Here is a 26718-nt window from a genome sequence, read left to right as displayed (position 1 = left end):
CTACTCTTTATCGAGGATACACGAACGTCGCCAGTTTTCCCGGCCTTATAAGGATACTCGTCGTCACTGCACCTACATCCATCACCCATATATATGTGTTTCGTTCCATGGACGCTCGATTGAACTGACGGTAAACAGACAATTTACAGACTCTTTAAAATTACAAAAAATTAACTCTTTCACTTCAAAATAAACTAATAAAAAATTCACTTCAATTACATTTACTATCTTATATATATATTTTACTATCTTTTATCGGAATAAATTTTTGATGAAAAGTATGACTGAAATAATATTGATAATAATATTTACTAAATATATAATGCCGATCTGATGCTGATGATTCGCATCGCACACAGTTTCAATTATTTTAGTTTTTGTAAAATAATCGATCATTCAAATAAGGATACAATAGAAACATCGTAGAACGCAAACGTACATATACGTTTAATAGCTATATAGAGTTCGTTGATCTCTACGATATTTTGCAGCACCGTATTCTCTAAAATTGTTTCGCACATTTAATAAATCGTATTAGAGAAACTTGTGAAAAACCTTTTGATTAATTTTTTTGTGCCTTTTCTTTTTTTTTTTTCAGAAAACGTACAAAAATAAGCCGCGAAGAAAAGTAAATCACACAATGTACAAATGCAGAAATATTGCGTGACGTGGAATGATCCAAAGATATCTAAGAAAATCAAGTACAATCCATATACATATAAAACGACATTCTTGCGACGTTTTTGCGTTGTTGTTCTATCGCTAATTAAAATTGCAAAAAAAAAAAAAAATAATTGAACTTTATAACATTCACAATGATTACGTCAATTGCAAATATGATTGCGTAATCCTACTCCTACGTAGCCGGATGCGAAGCGTGACGAGTATCGTTGATGGGCAATGTGTGGCTCTTGGGACAACAAGCGTAATCGAGTACAAACCGAGGCTATAAAAGACCGTCGTTCCCGACTTGCGCAGTTCAGTAAGTTAATATCGTTCGAAGGAGCTCCATCGCCAGCTTCGTTCAAACGGCTATTGGAAGCATATTAAGGATCGACGGAAAAAATCTTCGTCCCACAATTCGATAAACTCTCAAGATGGTAAGAGAATCCATTTCTTAGTATATAATATATATAATAGTTGCTTTCTCCATTTACACCAAATTTACTCAGATAATTCTCACTTGTAACGTCATAACTCGATTGAATGCACGTTCCTCTTGATGCTAGCAAGTGAGATGCTAATAGACTCACCTTAAAAGTGAGGTTATGAATCTGTATCGTTATGCGATAGCTTTTGTTACCAAAATAAGCAGATCAATAGTTGCTTTCCATTTGCACTCAAGTGATACTGAGTCACTCAGTTATATGTGAGTATTTCATACTCAGACAATGACGTCATTGACCTGCTTATTTTGGTAATAAAGCTATCACATAATAATATAGTTTTATAACCTCACTTTTAATATGAGTCTATTAGACTCACTAAAACACACGGTCTCGATCGTGTGCAGAAACCACGTAAAAACTCAGTTGAATCTCACTTGCTAGCATCAAAAGGAACATGCATTCAACTGAGTAAATGACGTCACAAGTGAGAATTATCTGAGTTTTGATGTAAATGGAAAGCAACTATTAACATCATTATCTGAGTGCAGATATGGAAAGTAACTAATATATCTGTGTTCTCTTTCTATATATTTTCTATAAATGAAGGAAATATAAGAAAGTAGAACTTTTGTTATTATTGTTCGAGAAAAATAAGCTCAATTTAAGATTTTTATAAACTGGTCAAGGTCGCGATCCGTCTAGCGCTTCTCGTTTGGCGCAAGTAGCGACTGCGGACACATTTGCATTACGTTGTTGCTATTTTTAGAATAAAAAAAACTCGCACTATGTAGTGCAACAAACACTTCGTCGTGACGAGTGATGCGTCTTTAATTATCAGCAACGCAAAAAAAAAAACTCGTGACAATTTTGCCGAGCTTTTTCGCGACTAACAACTACATTCTATTTCCACTCGATCTATTATCTGTATATTGTAGTACTTTAGATGTACATACGTAACATTTCGTATTATATTTGGCGCTATAGATATATTCATTATTTGATAACGGTTTAAAAAAAAAATCTTAATAAAAAACAGATCAGACTCAAATTAGAATGCTGTCGTAATACATCTTGTAACATTATTTTCTTTACAGCGTGAGTGCATATCCATCCATGTAGGCCAGGCCGGAGTACAAATTGGAAATGCTTGCTGGGAGTTATATTGCTTGGAACATGGTATTCAACCCGATGGACAAATGCCATCAGATAAGATTTTGGGTGGCAGTGATGACAGTTTCAATACCTTTTTTTGCGAAACCGGCGCTGGAAAGCATGTACCACGAGCTGTATTCGTCGATCTCGAGCCCACCGTTGTGGGTAAGTGTTATTGCAATAAGTATAACAATATTATATTATTATTATTGTAGTATGATTCAAGACACGGAGTGTAATTGAAACTTTTCAATCTTCTTTTAGACGAGGTACGCACAGGCACGTATCGACAATTGTTCCATCCTGAGCAATTGATTACCGGCAAAGAGGATGCCGCCAACAATTACGCGCGCGGCCACTACACAATCGGCAAAGAGATAGTGGACCTGGTTCTGGATCGCGTTCGCAAATTGGCAGATCAATGCACGGGACTACAGGGTTTTCTGATCTTTCACTCGTTCGGCGGCGGCACCGGCTCCGGTTTCACGTCCTTGCTGATGGAACGACTGTCGGTGGACTATGGTAAAAAATCGAAGCTCGAGTTTGCGATTTATCCGGCACCCCAGATCTCGACGGCCGTCGTCGAACCGTACAACTCGATCCTCACAACGCACACCACCCTCGAGCACTCCGACTGCGCATTTATGGTGGACAACGAGGCAATATTCGACATTTGCAGACGTAATTTGGACATCGAGCGACCAACCTACACCAATCTGAATCGATTGATCGGTCAAATCGTATCCTCGATCACGGCCTCGCTGCGCTTCGACGGTGCACTCAATGTCGATTTAACGGAATTCCAGACGAATCTGGTACCCTATCCGAGAATTCATTTTCCTCTGGTCACCTATGCTCCCGTCATATCCGCGGAAAAAGCTTATCACGAACAGCTCTCAGTCGCCGAGATAACAAACGCCTGTTTTGAGCCGGCAAATCAGATGGTCAAGTGCGATCCGCGTCACGGAAAATACATGGCATGCTGCATGCTATACAGAGGCGACGTAGTACCAAAGGATGTTAACGCAGCGATTGCGACCATCAAGACCAAGCGCAGTATACAATTCGTCGATTGGTGCCCCACGGGATTTAAGGTTGGCATCAATTATCAGCCACCGACCGTAGTTCCCGGCGGGGATCTCGCTAAGGTCCAGCGCGCCGTATGCATGCTCTCCAATACGACAGCGATTGCTGAGGCTTGGGCGCGGCTCGATCACAAATTTGATCTCATGTACGCAAAGAGAGCCTTTGTGCATTGGTACGTCGGCGAAGGAATGGAAGAGGGCGAGTTCTCGGAGGCGCGAGAGGATCTCGCCGCCTTGGAGAAGGACTACGAAGAAGTCGGTATGGATTCCATCGATGGCGAGGGAGATGCTGCGGATGAATATTAAAAATTATGGATTCCTACTCTCTTCTACTATATACTCTTATCATGATGCGCTCTTGCCTATTATCAATTATTTTCTTATCATTTTTATCTTTGTCTAGTATATCCGGAACTTAAAAAAACAACCTACTACGGTAACTTTATTTTCTATTTCTGATTCAATCTTTTACGTATCTTGTGATATATAAAATTTTCGACAAGGAGATTGTATTTGCTTTGTTAAAATATCACTCGATTGCTTGAAGAAATAACACTATTAAGAGATGTGTATATATAAGCACACATCTAAAAATATTTTCTCGTATATTTTGTAATATTATTTATATATTATATCAACCATTACAATAATAGATTGCATTAAATATATATATATATATGTCTTCGATCGTACAGTTATTATCAATCATTACATGATACGCGAATACTATAAGGATGGGAAGAGGTGAGAAAAAAAGTGGAAATGAGCGAATTTTTTCATAGATGTCTAGTCAGTATATAAAACATCATACGATCTCGCAATGAATCGTCATCTACAGAAAACGCGACGTGAATTCGATTAAATCACGAGCTCGCAATTTGTTCTGCTGTAGGTATAATGATAACAATAATTGAGAATTGACCTTAATAATATAATACTCTCTATCAATAGTAATATATTTTTAATAATAAAGAGCAAATAATAATAATAGCGAAAGTAAATAAATCATTAACACATTAATTTCACGATTCAATAAAACAATATAAAATAAAATATAACGTCAATATTGCCATCTCGCGTAAACATTGAAAAAACATTTAAAATTTTTAAAACAATGTGCATGCGTGTATTTTATTTTTCATTGTCTTCTTGTTATCTATTCGTCTAATCTTTCTAGCCACCTCGAGTATGAATGATTTATAATCAGAACACGCTCTCTCTCTCTCTCTCTGTCTTTCTCTTCTCTGAGATAGAATAGTACACTATATCTTTTTAATACCTTATATCTCTCGGAGATCTATGTATAACACGAATCGCATTATACATAATCATACATACATATAATCGTACGTTATTATACATATCTCATATATAGACAGTTTAACGCAGATTTTATTTGTACAAAATATATACCTACGTTGTAAGCGATCGCGATTAATTATGAATAACGTAATCATTAGTGTTCAAATTATCAATTTGAACAACACTCCTCGATAGCTTCAACAAGCTAAATAAATACAGAGAAGAAAAACGTTTAACTGTTTCGATCGTAGCTTTTTGAATGCTCTTTATAAAATTCTTTGTTTAATTAAAATTTTGTTAATCATTTCAAGACTCTGAAAAAAGTATTCTTATACTTGATCCGACTTGTTGAAGTTATTTAAAAAAAAAAACTGTTATTCAACCGCAAGTGACAGGCAAATGATCAAAACAGATCAAAGAGAGAATCACTCCATTATCGTAAATACGGTAAAAAATGAAGCTGACATCTCTCGAATACTAATTGTAAGACTAATCGATTGGTAAAAGCATAAGGACACGTTTTTACATCGATGAGTAAGCGATTTTCTAATTAAAAAAAAGGAAAAAAATCATACACCAAGCTTTTCCAAGCTCTCTTTCTATATATACGATACAACAAATATTCGTAAAAAATTTCCATTAAAATGTTAAAGCTATTTCATCATGTCCAATATAAAAAAAAAAGTATCTGTCGAAAGCGCTTTATCTTAGTTTCACGCTGCGATCGATTAAAATTTTACCGTGATCATATTTTTCAATGAAAATATATATACTGTATATATAAATTTACCGAGATCACGTTTTTAAAATTTATACGATGTAAGCCGATGAATATTGCCGTGGGTTCTTGGCTTACTGTCAGCATTACACTTTTATCGAGTTATGTTGACATCAGCACCAATCTATAGTTTTAAAAAAAGGAAAGGTTCTCGGCAACAAATGCGTAATCAACAGGAATATCAATACGGCACAAATTACTTTGCACAGGACATCAATCACGAAGATGAATACACCAAATCCGGAAACATCAGACGCGATTCTATTATCAGGGATGTTTTTAATAGAGACACAGTTGCGTCTTTGCAGACGCGAGATCTATTGTATATCCCCGTAACAGTCTCTCGTATGCCAACATTAAATTTTAGAACACAGCCTTTCGCATGCATCTCTATATTTTTATTACGATAACGCTGACCGTATCGCCCAGTGGAATCCATAAATCATTCGAAATATATTTCATATATCTTCCAATTAACATTCGCGCGCGTAAAGTTTGCACCGTAAACTCTATTACATACCTCGTTCTGCGAAAGAAGATTAAATACCTTCCTCCTAATCTAAGATTACCAATGGTAATGAAAGAATAGAGAGATAGTTTTGAGATAGAGGGAAAAGTAGAAGCAAATTAGCAACGATGAGACCACAATATAATAACAACGTCGACAACAATGATGAAGACGATTGTGACGATGAGAATGGTGGCGATAATGATAATGACAATATAACGATGATGATAATTATGACGATAATAATAATGAAGATGACGACGGCGACGACGATGATGATGATGATGAAGGATAACGACAACGACGACAACGACGACATCGACGATGAGCAGATTGAGCAGGAAGAAGACGACGAGGACGATGACAACGGCAACTGTGTCGATATCGGCGAATAAAATAACGAAGACGGCAATGATGACGCCCTTTCTATCTGTCTTCGTCGCAAAGTATGCATATGTAACTCTTTATTGCGTTACACACAAACGGGATAGGAGAGGCGAAATTAAATAGCGGATTAAATACATTAGCGCGCGACGCTTAACAAATTAAAAACGTAAAAACATTAACAGTACAATATAGTTTCCTTATCGTAGATGTAATGCGATGGCAGTCTTGAGTCCTGGAAAGATGCTGTGATTGTTGCTCATCCGCTTCAATTTTTCGCATATCCTTCTTCCTTCTCCTTTTTTTTTTTTTCATCCTTCCGCCATTCGTCTGTGTTTCGTTATTCGTCGAATATTTCGTCCTTTATTTTAAACCAAACTCGCTTCGATCTTGAGTTTAAACTTGTATTTTCGTCTTATTATTTACGATAAGCTTTTGCTTGTGGCAGTGTCTGCAAATATAGATTAGCTCAGCGTCAATAACATTCGGATCTTTCCTTTGCATGCGTTTCGTCAATCATTATATTCGAGAAACTCTATTCTTTCTAGATAATTGCGCGCGAATGTAATTCTATATCTGAAGAAATATGATTTTTTATTTTTATTGCATCGAATGCGAAAAATGAAATTTAGCATATCTAATTTAAAGAAAAGGGATGCTTCTTCCTACCTTCTATCATCAACAAATTAACCATCCTCGAGAGAAATGTCGGCTGAGATGATCAATTGAACGAGCGAACGAGTGAGTTGCCAAAATCCTTTTTATCATTTATTGAAGAAGAAAAAATAATATTCAAAAATAAATGTCAGAAAAGTAGTCGAACAATTAAAATATTACTAATGAGAGCTTTAAACTCGTTCGGTCGATCTATAGATCGTAAATTGTAAAAAATGCTCTCTAGTATATAAGCTTATAAAGAAATGCCGTTCAATAGATTCGTAAATATATTTGCTCACGACTTGTCTAAAATATTCCTTGTGTATACGATATCGATCAAAATCCATGGAAGAAGCAAAGAGTAAATCGAACTTGGATTCAAATATCTTAAACTCGCTTTTATACATACCTGAGTTATGACTACCTACGCCTCGACCGACTTCTTCTTTTCTTTCTTCTTTTTAAGGAAAGAAGGTGTCCTAAGGCCCTTCTTCTTCTTCTTTTCCTTCTTTGGCGATTCCTCGCTAACGCTCACATCCTGCGACATGGAACCCTTAACACGGAAGGTCCCAACCGTAACCATAAACCTTTTTCTGCATGCACATGCATAAGTGTGCGCCGAATTTTCTCGCTAATCGTTCTATTAGCCAATTATAATTTGATTGCATGCAAACCAGGACATAATAGAAAAGTTTGTAGAAGAGAATCGACTATGAAACGACTATATATGCTTGTGAACGAGCGATGTATCTATACGATAAAGATTGATATAAAGCGACAATTCGCTTAAATATACGCTGTATCTTAATTGTTATACAGGGTGGTCCTCGTAACGGTCGCCACGATTTTTAAGGCACTTACAATAATCTGACATAAAAAAGTTTCAAACAAAAGTTGCGTGGCCCCCTTGAAGCCACGCAACTTTTGTTTGAAACTTTTTTATGTCAGATTATTGTAAGTGCCTTAAAAATCGTGGCGACCGTTACAAGGACCACCGAGGACCGTATATTGATATTATAAAGAAATATTTTTTATATTTATTTTTACTGCGAAAACAGCGTTATCCAGATGTTTACGAATGTGTGAAATGTACGAAAGCAGGACGATGTACTACATATGCGGAGATTTATATTTATATACTTTGTTTAAATCATGTTGACGTAAAATACGATCGGTTCCTTTCCCGATAAATAATGATTCATTTCTCGTTTTTTACGTAAAATTAACGCAATATATTCGGTTCCCCGCATATGATGTACGATAGTACCGTGCAATGATCTTGATATTAAAAGTATTGTGTGACAAACCTCCTTGCTACTTTGCGAGAAAGTACTGTGATGAGCGTCCGAGTGATCGCCATTTACGGTATTCTCTCCTAGAACACAAATACGGAATTGTATAAAACTTAGATTCTCATCGATAAATTAGAATAAAATGATAATTGAATTCATGAGGCAGCGATCAAGTCTCTAGTCGGTACAGTCTTTTTATAATAATTTGTAAGCCAAGGGATCGACATATCAATCACACCAAACTTAGGCAGCTGAAAATTACGTGTAATTATATTTCAAGATAAAGAGAAGCGAGAGAAAGAGAGAGATACACACACAGAGATATACTTTACCTTTTGAGAAATGATGATTTGTTGCCAAACGTATTCGTATGCTTGAATTCGTTATAAAAAATCAATGTGTCCAAGCAAATAGCATCAATCATTCGTAGCTTGCAGGATGCGTGTATATCACCGAAATAGTAGCAGGTGTTAATAATGAGGATTAATACACACATACACAGATCCAAATGTATATATAAAGGTGGGTATATAGAAAAAATTATAAAAAGTATTATATACAAACTTTTATATCATTAAACATGCTTGAAAATTGTTACGATATTGTATAAATCATACAAGCATTCGCCATTTAAGTTAACTTAAATACAATATCGTTATTAGAAAGCGACGAGTAAAATATGTAACAATGTAATGTCGATTAAACTCATTAGGCAAAAAAATATCGAGAAAATAAATCAGAATATTAAAACAAACACATTAACAACAAATAATGAAACTCTTTGTCTTTAAGTCACAACTTGACTAAAAGGGAAAAAGAAAAGAAAAGAAGAAAAAAAACTAAAATCTCAGAAAATGTTATACATACATAAGCGATATTAGTATTCTTATAAATGTTAATACTATGTAGAAATTGTCAACATTTCCTTTTTCTATTCAGATATGTTTAAAGTTGATTGCGCAAAAAAAATGCGTTTTGTTCATACATAAAGAAATTCATAGAATTTGAAAAACTACAAAGGAAAAGAAAATTGTAAAACAAGAAATAATGAATAAGAAGCATTAACCAGATATTGAAATGTCTTCTTTTCTTCTTAACATCTAACGTTTGCGCGTTTACGAGATGGAATAAATCTTTTCCTTTATCAGCTTAAAACGAAAACTTGACATATTGATAAGCTAAATAAACGCACGTTTTTGACAAAGTGAAAAATTGACTGTACAAACTATTCAATATTATAAGAGATGCTCTCTTCAGATCTGATTAACGCTATAAAAAAAGCAAGAAATTTAGTTCATCGATTAATGTAATTAGAGTAACCGGCACTCGAGCTAAAACTGTTGTTGCAGTAGCGGTTGTGCATATCGATAAATCAATCGTTGAAATTCTTTTTCCCCTAAAAAATTGGGAAAACAATTGTTTAGTAATTTGATTAAACAATCGCAAAATTAGGATAGAATATAATTTTCTAAAAAACGGGTCAGCTACACTATATTTAATGGTGAACTATCCGCGATAGCCTTTTCTAAGCGTATAAATTCACTAGTGTCGTACGAATAAGACATACAATCTATAGACGAGTTTAAGATATCGGGCAATTCTTGAACATCGTTTGTCTCATCGTTATCAGAGATAATGATGGAGCTAACTTCGGAGATCGTGTAAGTTTCGTCGAAGGAAACAGATTGTTTCGCGGAATTTATTGTACTGTTCTCTTCAACAGCGTCGACAGAGCGAGTTTCCAGGTGATGCGATGATTCGTCGTTGACTTTTTCTAAAACGAATGTCGTATCGTGCGGAGCTTCGTCCAATTCCTCACTTATAGGCGTTAGACAATTTAATTTATCTCTTATCGATTCTTCATCCTTCTCTTGGCAATAAGAGCATCGACCGCACGGCCACGTTTCCGTCTCTGATTTCGTTACGTTCTCGCTGTACCTCGTTTTATCGAAGATTCTATCGATTTCGATAGAACCGCGATCGATGTCAATCGAATTTTTCTCAAATATCCGACGAGCGGTATCAGATAATGTGTCGATAGATTCGTCCGGCGAGATTTTGATAATACGAAAGTTTAATGCCAGAGTGCTCGGTTTCTCGATCGGCGATCTCTTCGCTACGGTGCAAAATTCAATTACGGCGGAAGATCCTGAATTCTCTTTCTCATGTATCGTCGTTTCATTATTATGACCGGCAAAATGTGGCGATAAATTTTCTAAGAAACCTTTCATTCGGCAAATATTATCGACATCGTTATTGATTACCGTCGAGACATCAGATACGGACGTGCGACCGGCAAATTCTGTGAGCGAATATTCGTAACAACAACTATAGATAAATTGGCGTACGATGTCTTTTGCGACGTTGAGATCGTAAATAGAAGAATCGAGGAATAACAGAATGTAAACGGACTCAATAATCTCGGCGAGGATATGTTGCGCAATTTGCAGAGCGTCATTTGACGATGGCGCTTCTTCATCGGGGGCAGCGTTAATAAGATCGGCGATGATCTCGTTAGCAGATTCGTTAATACCATTGTGAAAAACTTCGCCATCAATATCTTCTAATTCGAGAACCGTGCAACTCGGTAGCTCGAGTATGTCGGAACCGCTCGCCGAATATCTCTCGGATACTGAGTCGGAACTGCTATTATTGCTCGATATTGTTCTACGATCTTGTGTACACTGTATGGATTTTACGCATTCCGTTTTGGTCGTCGTTGGTTCTATCCACACATAATCATCTAACGCGTCATCGTTATCGCTTCTCATTGTATCGGATTGCCATTCCGACGATCGTTCCGCCAAGGTATCGTCATTGCCGCTTTCCTCTTGAACCGCTGGTGGAGTTAGACTGTAAATGAGACTCATATTCGTCGAGTCTAGATTGTACTTGATGCAAGTGTCCGTGTCAGGCAACGCATCCAGTTCTGTTTTCGACGAAGAAATATTTACGTCGATGCTCTCAACAATTTTTGTAATGTCGTTGCAATACGATTCGTATGTGTTGTCGATCTCCGCTTTGTCATTCGTCCAATTGCTGCTTTCGCACATAGATTTTTCGATCCATGTGCAAATGCTTTGTCTCTTTATTCTTTTATTCATCGATGCTTCCTTATCCTCGCCGCATATGCAATGATCGGTGGAATGTTTATTACAATTGTTGGAAGATAAATCGTTCAGCGATTGCAAACTTTCTTCGTTATTGCTACTATCGCGTTGAAGTGTCTTAGTACAATCCGGCATCTTCGTCATCGTTCTTATTGTCGGTTTTGACGTACATTGCTGCTGTTCCCCATTCGTTGCCTGAATCGTCAAACCTAAACAATCATTGCTCGATTTCTCGTTATCTCTTTCTCGAATTGTCAAAGATTCCCTTTTTACAGAAACATCCTTCTCATCAATCGTCGTTACGTGATTCTCACATTTCACTATCTCCTCGGATCGATCATCATCATTTGTACAGAACGCGATGTCGCGAGAGCTCGGTTCTGTATCCTTCACGTTGACTAGTTTAACGAAATCTGGTCGCGCAATATCCTCCCATTTCGTAGAATGTATCACAATATCATCCAAATACGTTTCGCCATTCATTTTCTCGATGCCTTCTCTCGTGTCCCCATTTGTCAAATATGCGTGGTACATTTTTACAGGATGAATACGTAATTTTTTACTCGCAGAGTCCACTATGGAATGTCGCTTAGATACGTTCTCTCCGTTATTCGCACTCATCGTTCCCGTCTTCGAATCCGTTGCCGAGTTTTTTTCACGTCCGAGATCCTCGAAAAATTTTCGTCTCGCCTCGTAGCGCGACTTTGCGACAATCTCGTCCCGGACGATCGCGTTCGATTGCAATTTCATACTTTGCTTGCTAACGGATGTTTTCGAATGTGTAATAAAAAGAGGTTTTTTACGTTCGGCAATTGTAGAGGCTTTAACGTTCTCCAAATGAAGACTATCGTAAAGAGATTTGGAAAACCGCCGGCTGCAGTACACACGTTCGTTGCTCATGCTGCTGCAATTACTGCCTAGTTCGCAATCTGCAAACATTAATTACGTCCCAATAATATGTCTCAAACATAAATCTGGCAAATGATCGATTGGTGCCCCCGTCCATCTCGTTTTAGAGAAACGGAGAACGTTCACGGATACTCGGACATTCTATCCGCGAAGTCTTCGTCGTCGCTCGAAATAGATATTTTTAGTGCTTTAGTTTTAACTATCGCTATAAATCAAAGTGCTACACCCACTTTTTTTCTGTGTATTTATGTTATAATTGCTCGAAAAAATACGCTATTTATTTATCTACCTTGAATAAAATTATTACTCATCGTCATTTGCTTTACTGTACGCGATTATTACATGTGATTATATATTTGCGTTACAGAAAAGAAAAAAAAATTTAGGACTATCGTATAAAGAATAATTATCTTATCGTTAGTTTTATACAGAAATCGATGATGCTTCTTTCTTATCTCTTTCGCGTTAATTTATTATTTAGAAAAAAAGCTCAATAAATGATAGAAAACCACACCCTAAATCAGATAGAAACACGTGCGAGTTTCAAGGATTCTTGTAGCGTTTCACACACAGAAATAAAGAGAAAATAAAATTAAAAAAGTGTTTAAACGTGAACGATCGGTTATTGATGCAAGCGTTAATGATCGTTATTTCGAGTGGCGGAAGGAGACGAGAGGGCTTTTAAGGCTTATACGTAGGCAAAAGCATAAAAAAATTTGATGATTTTGCATACGTATCTCTAGCAATAAGATTAGAATAAACATATTTGCTCAAGTTTACACACATATATTGTATATATATATATATATATATATATATATACACACATATATGCGGTTTATGTAATTATAATTGCGGATAGGGAGTGTATTCCATACCGGAAAAGGCGTAGCCTATACCGGATGAAACGCATCTTATGCAACTGAGTGAGATTAATTTAATCGTATAAAAAACCACGATTAGACTGAAGATAATCTTATCTTCTACTGTGGCTCGAGATTTCGAATATACGCAATCATAAATTGTATCTCTTTTTCTAGTCATATATTTTCTACTAATAGCAAAAGTCGCGCATGCACAGAAATGGCATGTCTTATTAATTTCATAAATGTACCAGATAAGATTTCTTCAGTCGCCGCCGTAAATAGTATATATGGAAAAAAAAAAAAGAATATTTCGAATTAAACGTGCTTCCCTCGTTTCCCCATATAGAACAAAACTCACCTCTTCTGCAAGCACTTTGTCGTTCGATCGTTCTGTAGCGCATCTCATTAAGGTACTCTGTAGTAGCATCATTCACTGCATGTCAGAAATAAAAACATTCACATGCATTCATCAGTAAAATGCTTGGCATGAAATAATCAGTTGTCATTTTCAAATGTAATATTCGAGAATGCAATACGTACATAGTACCTGATGATTATGAAATATCATAATATAACCGACGTGTTCACCTTGTAAATGATTGCAGGATTTACTCAGGTTTACCATTATAATACACACAAACACACACCGACGTAATTCGTACAAAATTATGTATATATTTTTATAGACAATTATAACATATACAAACATGCTGTAATTTAACGATTTGTGGTAAATTGGTCATAGAAATGCGAGTGTCATGTGCAAATAAAAGCTACGGCCATGCATCGAGCTTAAATTGAAGCAAATGTGTTTATATCGCGAAAAATGTAACTTTATCCATTTCAGTAATCACTCGTTGATCATTTATACAGAATGGAAAAACATTCACTTGGAGGGGAAAAAAAAAAAAAAAAAAAAAAAAAGAGGTAAAGACTTACCATCACTTAACACGACTTCGGGTTGACTCGGCACAGGCACTTGTTTCGTTTCTATTCGCAATACTCGGGGTTCTGTAGCAAAGGAGTATACACACACAAGTGTAGTCGTTAATAAAATAGAAAATCAAAATATATTGCTATAAAATGTAATAAAATGTGATAGATTCTATGGTATTGTATATGTATGGAGACGCGTGAATTAAATATACATGAATTTACCGTCTCTACTCTCCTCCTCCGTTTCCGAAGTAACAGAAACCGGTGATTGAATAGGACTCTTGGCAGTGCTGGATTCATGCGTCGCACGACTGATGTTAAAAGACGACAAGGCCTCGGATTCTGATTGTGACTCATCGTCTATTTACAAAATAGGTAATATTAATGGCTCCAATAAATGTTTGGTAAACATTAAGTGATGACACAATAATTCTACGATACAGGATACAGATATAATGCATGCAAAGACAGAAAAGATTAAATTGGCTATTGAACGAAACTAACAAGGATCTCCTTTCTGTTTGCGTTCGATCTCTCTCTTGTATTGATCCAATTCTTGATCCGTGACGGCGTCAAAGGGATTTTTGGCATAGGGTGTCTTGTAGACCATTGCATTGTGTTGAAAACCACGCTGTATAATACCCTTACTAGCGGCTCCTACTAAAACTACTTGTTCTCCAGTACCACTAATTGTCGCGTCCTTATAAACAACGAATATACAAGTTAAGGTTGACAATTTTCTTCAGAAATTTAAAAATATACAAAGAGATGCTATTGTATTGCAAATTTTATATTTGGGTATAGTAATTTAAATTTGGATCGGGGAAAAAAACTGTTTAATGGAAATGTTCTTTTTTGGTGATTTTAATGCGTGTTAAATAGATTAAATTTATTCGAATTAATTCAAGTCGATTTTCAAAAATTTGACAATTATTAAACTTATGTACCTGCATTTTTTTAGCTTCCTCCCATGAAACACCTTCCAATATATGGGATTGCGGACCAGCCGATATCTTCTCTGCTCGTCGATAATCTTTAATCTATTAATCAGAGAGATAAAAGCAAATATCCAACTTGTACATTCCCATTTATGCAAATTCACTGATATAAGAAAGCAAAAACAAAGAGACAATAGAATATGATGCTAATGTAATTAGCAACACTTACCTGCTGTTGTATTTGTTTGAACTCCTTTGGATTGGTATTCTTCGGTACAAACTGAAGAGCACCGTCTATCTTCACTGGTGTGCTGCTATGGGTAGGAGATCCGTCAGACACCCACTGCACACAAAACCAGAGCATTAGTTGACCCCCTTCAAATCATTTTAAGAAGCAATATTAACATAAGACTCTTGCATGCTATGTGTGCCTGCTGCATATTTATCTCCTTTTAAAGATATATATTATTTCATAATACAATTTAAACTGGGAAATAAATTCTCAATAGTACGATATTGCATTATAACATTATGTAGTTTATGATAATTTCTATTTATACAGATCGTATATAAATCGATGTAATATTACATGTAATACTGCATAAAAATCAGCATCACAATTCATGATAATATGATAATATTAATTAATAATATGCATATAACATTTCAAGGAAATAGAACAAAATTCGCGAAACATATAAGGTCATTTGATCTGGTTTTGTAAATGCAGTGGGGGGATCAGTGTCATTAGGCCAGGGAGATCTTGATGATGAGATCAGGCACACATTCATACAGAGTCGTGAAACACTTGAGATATGCTTTTATATATATATTCTAGTTATATTATGATAAAAAAGTGTTTAAGATAAATGCATTTGTTAAATAAGATACAATTAAATCATTATTCTCGCCTCATGCAGTATTCAGATAAAATGGCATAAAATTCTAACGTGCTTTCATTTATAAATACACAAAACATTTCAAATCATTTTTGCTAGAGGATAATTCTGTACACAAATAGAATAGATGAACTCAAAACCATATAATTAGCGTCAATCGATATATGGTAGGCACGATAATGTATACATAGCTTTGCAATATATTATGAAAGACGCCAGGTTTATTAGTGTAGCGTCATAGGCTATGAATAATGCTAATATAAAACACCATTAAAGTTGATATAATCATCCTCTTTAAACAGCACATATAACTTTATTTAAACATCAAGAAGCTACAGAAGAACAGTCGTTAATATCTTATATGTAAATATACTTATACTAACGATTGACTGGAATTCAACATGATAATATTTCATAACTTGTGTTTACGAAAATGTTAACCGCTCTCGTCCCTAGTTTTTCGTCTCACGCGTTTCATACTTAGCAGAAATATCTCTTCCTTTATTAAACATTTTTTTCACTGAGCTCTTTTATAATTTATAAAAATAAAATTGTTTTTTTAATTATATATCAATGAAGCTTTGTGAGAACACAAACAAGTATACAATGAAAAAAAGATTGTATCGTCAGTCCCTGTAAAACATTTTTCAATCAACAATTAATTAAATTGAAAAATTATTAAATATTTGTTATTATGCAAAGCTTTAACATCTCTCTTTCTTTTATCATTTTATTTTATTTTAATATATTATTAGAAGGATGCACCACAATAACAATTGGCTTTAATCTATACTTGTCATATTGTGAAACATTTATATCGCATGTAATGAAAATGTGTCCAATTAAAGATTGAATTATATAATAAATACTATTTCTTTTGTTAATATTATGTTAATTTGACCAAAGCTTATATGCATAAATCACGTATGCAAATGCATATACAATATATATATATATATATATGTTGATCTCTAGATAGAATTTAAAAATGTTGTAATTTAATCGTCCAAATTTGTATTTTACCAAATTTGTACTTTAATCGTCATATTAATAAATAGTTGTCAAATATAATATCGCTCTGTGATAACAAGTGATATCACTCTGTAATAAAGAGTTATATTTGTATCTGTAACTAAAAAAAAAACTATAATCATTATAGCGTGAAATATTTCAATATATTATAACAAATATAAATGTTTAATATATTATTTATCCCAAGAGATACGTGTCGCGATTAAACTGATATAATACAGAAATTATTAACACAGAAATTTTTAACACATCAGCAATTAGATACAGACTAATGACACCAGTTGGAATGCATCAAATTCGTGAAAGAAGTAATCAAGATTAATTAACATAAGATATATATGTATATATTTATTCATATATATTTATATAATAAAACTAAACTATAAATTAAAATGAGAAAAAAAGCAAATTAAATTATGCAATTAACATGATATAATGCAATTTTCTATGATCAACTGGTTGACAACTGTGCTGATAACACCAGTGCATAATATTGCATTGAATACGAGGTTATACTATCTATTTACGGCCATAAATATGCGCGTTGTCTTTCTCAATCATTGCTTAAAATATCTCTAAAATTTTGTTCAATAAAAAATAAAATTATCATTTGCAGATATCAAAAATAAACGAAAAATTGCTAATAGAGTCATATATCACTGTATTAATTTTACAAAAGTCCCGAAATAGTAATAGTAGTATAGAAATATAACATAGATGTTGGATATATTTCCAAAAAAAATTGTGTATCTCGTAAAAAGATCAACACTCAAAATTTTTGAACATAAAAATCTCAACATTCAAAATTCAATTCAAAATAAGTTTGTGATATAGTGGTAAACTGAAATTTTGGCTACCACGCCTAAAAAAAGCAGTTTTCTATTCCCAAATTCAATTAAACGAAATAAATCTTATAAATGACTCCATATACATCAATATCGTATTTTATATATATATATATCAATTTATATTATATTATTTAATATTTGACGCGTTTAAAGCTCTCCTCCTTCTTTATTGCGCAAGTCGTAATTCGATTAGCAGCCACAATAATACGCGATTACAATATTAATATTGCCAAATAAGAATGCCTATATTAGATTTAGCATCAGGCGAGTACGCGCAAAAATGTGAGTAAATAATTAGTCATTCTTATTCTCAAAAGTAATGACTTCTACCTTGGTGATCTTTTTAGGATCGGGTGTTCCAGTTTCCAGGATCTCAACCTTCTGGTAAACATTTGGCGAATTTAACCAACGGGATCTGTCCGTGCCTTTACGCCCGCCCTTCCATAATCTGCATAAAAAAAAAGAAAGAAAGAAATCAATTGAATGTGCGACTTTAACTATCCTGTTGTTAGAACATAATATTGTTCAAATAAAAAAAAAAAGGAAGAAAAACTTACCCTTGCTTATATAATTCTTCTTCTTCAAGGAGATAGCCTAAGGACGATACGGCCGGTGGAACTTCGACATCATTCCGTGGTTTTGGAGGTTCTCCTTTTACGAGTGGATTTCTATATATGTAACCCGTACGGAATCCCTGAAACAACGCAACATGACGAAAAGACATTATAAACGAACAATGATAATATCGAATAATCTCGCAATTGAACTTACAGCATTATCGAGCATTCTCATAAGAGCTTCAAATTCAGCGCCGCCGATTCTCCAGCGTTTCTCGAGTTTTTCCGCAAGAGCGGATGATTCCACTACTGAACTCTGCTGAGGGATCGGTGGTTTTCGCGAAGCTTCGAATATAGCTTTCTTCGATTCTTCGCTGATAAGGTTTAGATTGTCTACACCGGCGGGCATTAGCTTCAGTTGAGTCTCGCAAGCGACTACAGTATTGTAAACGTTGAAAAATGCTTCCTCCACCGTCTCTCCACAGCAAAGAGCGCCACGATTCGTTAGAAGCATAATCTTATTGATCGGTCCAAGATTTCTAGCGATTTTCTCCCGTTCCTCCGGTTCGACAGAACCTCCTATATATTGATGGGTACTCACTTCGCCTATCACTATGCTCTCTTGACCGATCGGTAACAATCCACACTTCAAGGAGGAAACCTATGCAATATATATGGCGCGCGTGTTAGCACTGTTGTTATTTTTTTCGGAATGGTGCTAATAAATTTAAATCGTTAATTATTAATGTCAAAGTAATATCGCAAAATCGCGGTATAAAAATATGCCATATGAAACAAACAGATTGTCGGGAATGAAGAAATGAGAAACAAAGCATACTCACAGCGGTAACGGACGGAGTAGTAATATGAATAATACACTTGATATCGGGTCTCGCGGCATGTATTGTCGAGTGCAATTGAAAACTTGTGACATGCACGCCAAAGTTCGTCGTCCCCTGCTCGACAATCGTGCCTTGCATATCCACTTTTATCAGACTCGAGGCGGTGACCTCGTGATAAAGTAGACCGTAAGGATTTACTAAAAAGTGTTCCTGATCTTGATTAAGACGAGCGGTGATTTGTCCGCCGACGCCTTGCGTCCATCCGTACAGATCAAGTAGTCTGAACACCGCCGCCAACTTGCACCGTAACAACTTTTCGCCCTTGGCATATCCCATGCTTTCCACACCGCGAATGTCGTTGATAGGTAAGACGCAATTTGAATCTGTATTTTCGAATAAACCATATAATAATGCGAATAAGAAAAAGAAGACAATCGAAGCGATACAATTTGAAGCGGTTTAGGACTAACTTTTGAACACATTGCCGTTGAATCGGGCTCCCTGTGCACCCATCATATCGGAGATTTGTTGCAAAAGACCCGAAGCTCCAGCTCCGTCCTTCATCTGCGTCTCGATTATACGTTCCAGTTCCTCTCGGAAAATTCGTGAATTCATCATCATCTCGACTCTCTTTCTCCTCTCCATTTCTCTCATATCCTATAAATAAAGTATAAATAAATTTAATATATATTTGCATGTTTAATTAATTAATTAATTTGTTTTCGACTTTTCTCCGCATTGGCAAAATTCGGATAGAAAATCGTTATTGGATGCTGAATATTCAATAAAACTTACCGCATCGATATCAGCGGGTCTCATCTTGCTTTTTTCATCTTCCGTCAAACCGTCCATCACACCATTTGTATGTGGTTCGCTTAATGCTTGTTGTTGACTCGTATCTGCCATTTTCGTGCCTCGTACAAGTACCGGCAACTGAAAAATATCATTTGCCAATATCGCTATTAGACAAAAATGATAAAAATCTTTTGTTTATATATATATATATATATATATATATATATATATTTATTTATTTATTTATATTAATTATTTCAAATCATGCAATCGATATTATAAGTTGTAATAGAAAAGACATTGCGTCATATAAAATTAGAAAATTTCTTGACATATTTATTATAAGAATAAAGAACGATGGAAAAAAATTACAAAACTAAAAAAAATAACGAAGGTAGAGAACTATAGCTGCACGATCTGCCACACGCGTAAGCGAAATTTTTACTCGTTTCGTCTGAATCCAATGCGAGAGGTATGGACACCTTAGCGGTGTGCGATCAATAAAGTTGCGGGGCCCTAACAGGAATCGTGTGCGTGCAACGAACCGCGTTTGCGTTACGACATCCTTTTATTTAGCCATAATCTTTTGGGGGAGAATTGTGGGTTTTTTTTTTTACAAAGGGAATATTTATTTATTATACATCGTCATTATACCGTTATATATATATATATAAAATAAAATGCCGAATGACCATATTATTGTACTTGGTTAGCATCTGCTTAGTTGGAATCTGTGTCACCGGTCGTTCACCGCTTGGCTTTCCTTACGTCAAGTACCGGTGCATCGGACACGCAATGCTCTCATATACTCGGCTACATACAATCCTTATCCTACGGCATCCGCTTTTCACCTTTTCACGCCGCATTTCCCTCGCCATCGACCGAATCCCACGCTAAATCCTCCTTCACTCGCATAAGCAGTATTATATTGCAATCTCATACAATCATTTTAATGATATATCTTTTAATTTTTTTTTTTTATTACGGAACGTCACACCTTTGATCGAAATCAATGTTACGATGATTATCGACAAGAAGCACAGATGGGTAAATTTTTGCAATGAGATTAATCCATCGATTAAATTTCCGATTGTTACTGCACCGGAAAACGTGTGTCACGCGTCTGCGCTTCCGTTGTAATGCGCACAAAAAAAAAGTACGATACAACCGCACGCAAGCACGTAAAACGCACAATCCAACTCGTATTTAGACAGAAATAAATATTTCGCAAGGATAAAAGGCCAATAAAAGTCAAGCCTGATATTTGTTTTACATATTCGTATTCATTGATTATCTCATCGTCCATATATTATGTACTATTTTTATCTATTCGATTAAAATGTATGCTTTCGTACAGATAAAGATACGCTTGCGAACAATTTGTACCTAATACGAAAATAACGCAGGGTATTATCGTTTGAAACTTTGCCAAAGAGATACCGCTTTCGCATTAGCTAATATAAGAGATATATATACACATAATTCCGATACATTGCCGAATCCAGTACGGAAATGTCGCTCGCAAAAATATATAGTAGCAGCTGTCAATGGTGACTCCGGTGCGAATTGATGGTAATTAATGTTAAGGGGTTTAGGTATTTGGCATAAGTGGCTTCGTTTAAGTCCCTCGTATACGCGCGCTGCCTCATTGACACAGAACGCGATACAGCGTCGTAATATTGCCCGTAATATCGGCGAAATGGCCAATATCGAGAGAGCGATAGAAAGGAGGAGAAGTTACGTTGACAGAGAGAAACGCATAATTAAGGACAACGAATGCTCGGCCACAACTCGATTTTTCGAGCAAACGGAAGATATAAATTTCCATAAATTATATTGGGGCGGCGGCAATTGTGCTTAAAGTAATTATCGGGTTCCAGTTTCGATGCTCTGCATAATCATATCTTGAAATTTTCTAAAGCGTATGAACTTTAACACAATGATGATATATGTTACTCTACATCAAACGTCGATTGCATCCTCCTTTTGGGGTTGCATGCCGCCTCGACGCTTATCTCAACGTTAACGAGACAATGCGTGGATCATTCCGTGAACTGAATGAAAAGCGGATCACGCAGATGAGATTCTCGCTGAGTTTCCTCGGCGCGAGTGTCCGCGCAAGTCCTCGTCTTAAAATAGAGAAAGGCCAGGGACGGAGTCGAATGTGTCTTTTGTTAGCAAATTTCTCTTTCTTTCTTTTTACGTACGACGTTTCGCATCTCATGTTCATCTTACGCAGCGCCGAGAAAGCATCCTGTAGATATATATAATAATAATTAGCGAAAAACCAATAAATAGTATTTGGTATCGATTTAATAGGTATTTTTATTTAAAATTTCAGGCGAAGAGAATATTTAAATAATTTTTTAATGCAACTTTCTAAAAGAAATTTATTTATTGTACGCTTTTTAGTATTAAATTCTAATGACTAAAAATTACAATAAATAATATGTATTGCATATTTAATATTTTGTTAAGACATTGAATATAAAAAGATATATATATATATATAGTATACTTTTTTTTTTTAATTCCATGAATCCCAATATAAAATTCCATGAGAATTTTCTGATTTTTCAAGGAGTAGACACCTTGGTTTCTCTATCCGATTTTGTTTTCATTTACATTTAACCGTACTCTAATCGCACGTAGATGAGAGCGTGATAAAAATAGAGGAGAAAACAAACTGATGTATTACTAGGTAGTGCCTGCATCGAACGCGGGGACCCGCGTGATGCGATGACAATCAGCCCCCTTACGCAACTTGCTAAGCTAGAATATAGCTATAGAATCATCGCACTGCGTGCGTGCGTGCGTGCGTGTGCACCTGCGCACGTGCTTGTGGCTCGCACTTGTTTACGGATCCGAGAAAAGTACGGACCTGGTTTTCGGCCGGAAGATCCATTCGAATTCTACTTCGAGTTTTTATTGTATATCGTAACGTCAATCTCAACTGTCAGTCTTTCAATTCATATATCGATCGATCGCTCTTTAATATCGTGAATTCTTGTGAATCTCCGGTTATTGACATAGAACAAACGGTAACGTAAGCGAATACCTATATTGTGTAAGCGAGCAACGGAGCAACATGAGTCATCGATAATATTATATAATCGCAATAATAAATCTTTCCATTCAATAAAAAAAAAAAATAAATAAATAAAAAAAACTATATGACGGAAATATTTTTTTCCTCTTCGCTTCAACACTGACATCATACGCCAAAACGAGCACGTAAACGCGATTTATCATCAACTGGCGTCCGACCGGCAGCGGCGACGGACACTTTACGCAATGACGTCATAGCTAATCACAGATTACGTTCGTCGTAGCGGACGGGTATTCTAGAATCGCTATCAATTATAAGAGACGAAAAATGACAGTGATAAAGAGAAGCAATGGAGAATAGATTATACACAGACCACGTCGTCGACTATTGAACTCTCGCTAAATTATATATTACGTGAGCGACGTATATATTGGGTGATTGCATAAGTTCGTGCCCGATTTAAATATAAACCTCAATAGATTATATTTTAGAGATAACACTTTTATTGATCAATTATATAGTCTCCATTCTTTTCTACAATGGTTTTCCAACGATCTATAAGCTTGTCGATTCCATTTTTGAAGAAAGAACTTGGTTTTTCTTGAAAAAAGTTTGTAAGGTGGTTTTCGACAGCTTCCTCGGAATTGAGATTCTTGCTATTTAAACTATTCTGCGAAGACCGGAACAGATAAAAATCTGAAGGCGCAATATCTGGAGAATATGGCGGGTGCTGCAGAATTTCCCCATTGCAACTCCTGCAGTTTTCCTGCAGCTTATTCCTTTCAGTCGGGAGATGCGGCACCCACGTATCAAGCTTGGAAATGTATCCGAGCTTTTTTAAATGACGAAAAGCGGTTGAATTATCGATGTTCAACCTCTCAGCAATATCCTCAGTTGTAATCCTTGGGTTTCTTTCCACTAAGGCATGCACAATGTCATCATCAATGCCAGAAGGCCGTCCAGAGCGGGGTTGATCCTCCATGTTGAAATCACCATTTCGAACCACTTTTTGACTGTTCGGAGAGCAGGAGCGCGGTCCAAATAAATTTTGAATATTTTTTTGTGCAATCCCAACACTCACGCCTTTCACGAAATTCATATAGCATTACATGCCGCAAATGCACCTTTCGTTCTCCATTTTTAATGATTTCTCTTATGCACAAATGGACTTATCTGAACAATGTCCGACGCTAAATTGACATAAGACAACGTCATCTATTCGGTGTAAGCAACAATTACCACACGAAAACAATAGAACTCCGCCGTGCAGTAACTTAATGCCATCTATGAAAATCGGGCACGAACTTATGCAATCATCCAATATCTTTATATCGCGTGTACACATTATACTCGTATCTCATCGTTTCTGTCTCAGACAAGACGCTTACTATGATTAAGGCGACTGTCCCGAGCTCGAATAAGATCTCTCGAATGTATTATTGCATTGACCTTTGTGAAAAGGTCACTATATGAAAATTATCGAGATACACCGATGACAAATCGCCGATCTGTCTTTATCCATCCGTCCACAATTGTGTTACATTGGAATTCTATTGGAAATTATAATCAGCGAGACAATATATGTAAAATTATTTCCGATATATATATATATATAATACAACGAAACCTGTCGCTCGCGACAGACAATTCCAAACGCATCGAATTGTACGCATAATTAGCCAAGGGGAACGTTTAATCCAAGCGTTGCTCGCGAGGAAAATTCTCTCGCTTATCTCTTGGCAAGAATTTGTGATAAAGGTCGGACGACGGGCTAGGCTCGCGTTAAGGACAGTGACACAGAGGATGATGCAAATGGCGACATTTCGGGACGAGGGGAAGGGAATTTAGATTTCGATCGTTGGAATCGGCGAATGCGTGCGGGAGACCCCCGTCGTCGGGCGTCGCCGCGTGTACATTCGCAAGTACGACGAGGACAATGAGAAAGGGGCGAAGTCGTCGTGGCACCGTAATCCGCGTCGAATTAAGTAGTAGTAGCAGCAGCAGCATCGGTCCGACGTCGACACACCCCGCGAGCTACGTCATTCATTGTCGGGCTAGCGAAGCGAGGAGAGTTGAAAGGAACGACGAGGGAAAAAGCGCGAGGAAAAAATTTAGGTCGACGATAAAAATGGAGTCGTTGCTCGAATATTCAATCAGCGAAGAGAATAAGAGAGAGAGAGAGAGAGAGGCGACTTTTTATACGTATTTGACTTACCTACCTAAAGGGATCGCCGTCGCCTAGCCGCTTCCTCCTCCTCCTCCCTTTTCGAGATAGCGCCCGTGCCCGTTTCACGAAGCGTACAACAAGCTCGCCCGTCTCCGTATCAGACCGCGCGCGCGGCTGTTCCGTTCGATGAACAGCTTCCCCGCCTCCGCCACCGCCTCTACACCCGCCGCCACCGTTTCTGTCCGCCTGACGACGTTCCAGGGCCTGGCCTGACGCTTGCCGATCTCCCGACTCTGTCCGAATATATCTCTATCGTCCGCTCATTGATAAACCGCACTTGGCCCGATCGCGATTACTCGATGCGGATCCGGCGTCGATAAGCCCTCGATCTCACCGAATACGCACGGGTCCTTTTACGCGCGTTTTATCTCTTCTCCGAGATTTGCGAAAACTCGCATAGTTGATATCCCGATTTTCGTTTCGCACGCTATATCGGTCGCGACGTCGTCGCGATCCTCGAGAAAACCGATATGACTGGTCACAGGACAGTTTCCAGGTAAACGCCGCGCGTATCTCACGAATGGGTCCATGAACCAACTGCGACTGGTATACGAGATGGCCGCTAAAATAAACTGCCAGCGATCATATCGCCACCTATCGTCGATTGTCCACATTTGGCGGACAGGATTGCCAACATATTTTCATTACCTTTCCCTGAAAATTCAATAAATATATTCGTCTCGGATGCAAATCATTCTATCAAACCTCTTTTTCTTTGATAGATGGAAAAAAAGATACGTAAAGACCATCATTTTTCAAATTTGAATGGGAGATAATTGCCAGCATGATTCTAATCGATTTCTTTCTCTAAAATAATCGATGTAGAAGAATCGATATACAGGGTGTCCCATTTTAAAGGATCCACTCAAATATCTCAGAAACACTGCGTTAAATCGAAAAATGTTTCGAACAAAAGTTGCGTGGCTTCAAAGTGGCCATAAGATGGTGACAATGATTTGACCTTGGAAAATCATTTGAAGGTCAACTTTAAAATCTTAAACGGAAACCCCCATTTTTTATTTACTATTCTTGTAGCCGACATCGAGAGCTTTCCAAAACACTATAATTAAGTATTTTTTTTATCAAGTACTTTTTGAGTTATTTTATATTTTAATCTGACATATTTTGATATAAAAACTTAAATATCTCGTAAAATATTTAGTTTTCGATAATCTTACCGTAATACTTCTATGTACAGGATAATGAGACAAATCAATTAGTATATAAAAAAAAAAAATGTTTTTAAGAAAATTATTTACAATGTATTTTCTTAAACAATTATTTGTTTTTTTTGGCACTAATTAATTTGTCTCATGTACATGTACGATTGTTTTACATCTACTTTGCTATAAAAATCGATTATCTTATAATATATATTCGTGTGTGATATAATATAAAAAAATAGGATTATACGAACCAGAATTCTAAAATGATCTCTATTAC

General features: G+C 36.3%; 2 protein-coding genes across 13 annotated transcripts; one reads left to right on the top strand and one right to left on the bottom strand.

Moving 5' to 3' along the window:
* Window positions 1–950: 950 nt before the first annotated feature.
* LOC138934220 (tubulin alpha-1 chain) lies at window positions 951–4028 on the top strand. Its single transcript, XM_070297717.1, has 3 exons — window positions 951–1100; window positions 2204–2426; window positions 2526–4028. Exons 1-3 carry the CDS (start codon window positions 1098–1100, stop codon window positions 3650–3652), a joined length of 1353 nt encoding a protein of 450 aa, XP_070153818.1. The 5' UTR covers window positions 951–1097; the 3' UTR covers window positions 3653–4028.
* Window positions 3935–25824, bottom strand: Hts (adducin 1-like protein hts). 12 transcript variants are annotated; one of them, XM_070297709.1, is made up of 17 exons: window positions 25264–25823; window positions 21961–22253; window positions 20000–20137; window positions 19675–19861; window positions 19205–19587; window positions 18577–19023; window positions 18363–18499; window positions 18136–18253; window positions 15256–15369; window positions 15036–15128; window positions 14593–14788; window positions 14311–14448; window positions 14092–14163; window positions 13511–13585; window positions 8283–8350; window positions 7385–7528; window positions 3935–6769 (listed from the first exon to the last, which is right to left on the bottom strand). In XM_070297709.1, exons 2-16 carry the CDS (start codon window positions 21976–21978, stop codon window positions 7400–7402), a joined length of 2313 nt encoding a protein of 770 aa, XP_070153810.1. In that variant the 5' UTR covers window positions 21979–22253; window positions 25264–25823; the 3' UTR covers window positions 3935–6769; window positions 7385–7399. The 12 variants fall into 12 exon arrangements, with proteins under 12 accessions (XP_070153810.1, XP_070153811.1, XP_070153814.1 ...); XM_070297710.1 differs by having other exon boundaries at window positions 7385–7513; XM_070297713.1 differs by lacking the exon at window positions 7385–7528.
* Between the last annotated feature and the right edge of the window lie 894 nt (window positions 25825–26718).

The sequence above is a fragment of the Polyergus mexicanus genome, unplaced genomic scaffold, assembly GCF_030449975.1.
Source record: "Polyergus mexicanus isolate NDT 795.1 unplaced genomic scaffold, iyPolMexi1.0 SCAF_6, whole genome shotgun sequence".
In the NCBI taxonomy this organism is placed as follows: Eukaryota; Metazoa; Arthropoda; class Insecta; order Hymenoptera; family Formicidae; genus Polyergus; species Polyergus mexicanus.
This window is presented reverse-complemented; position numbering and strand designations above follow the sequence as displayed.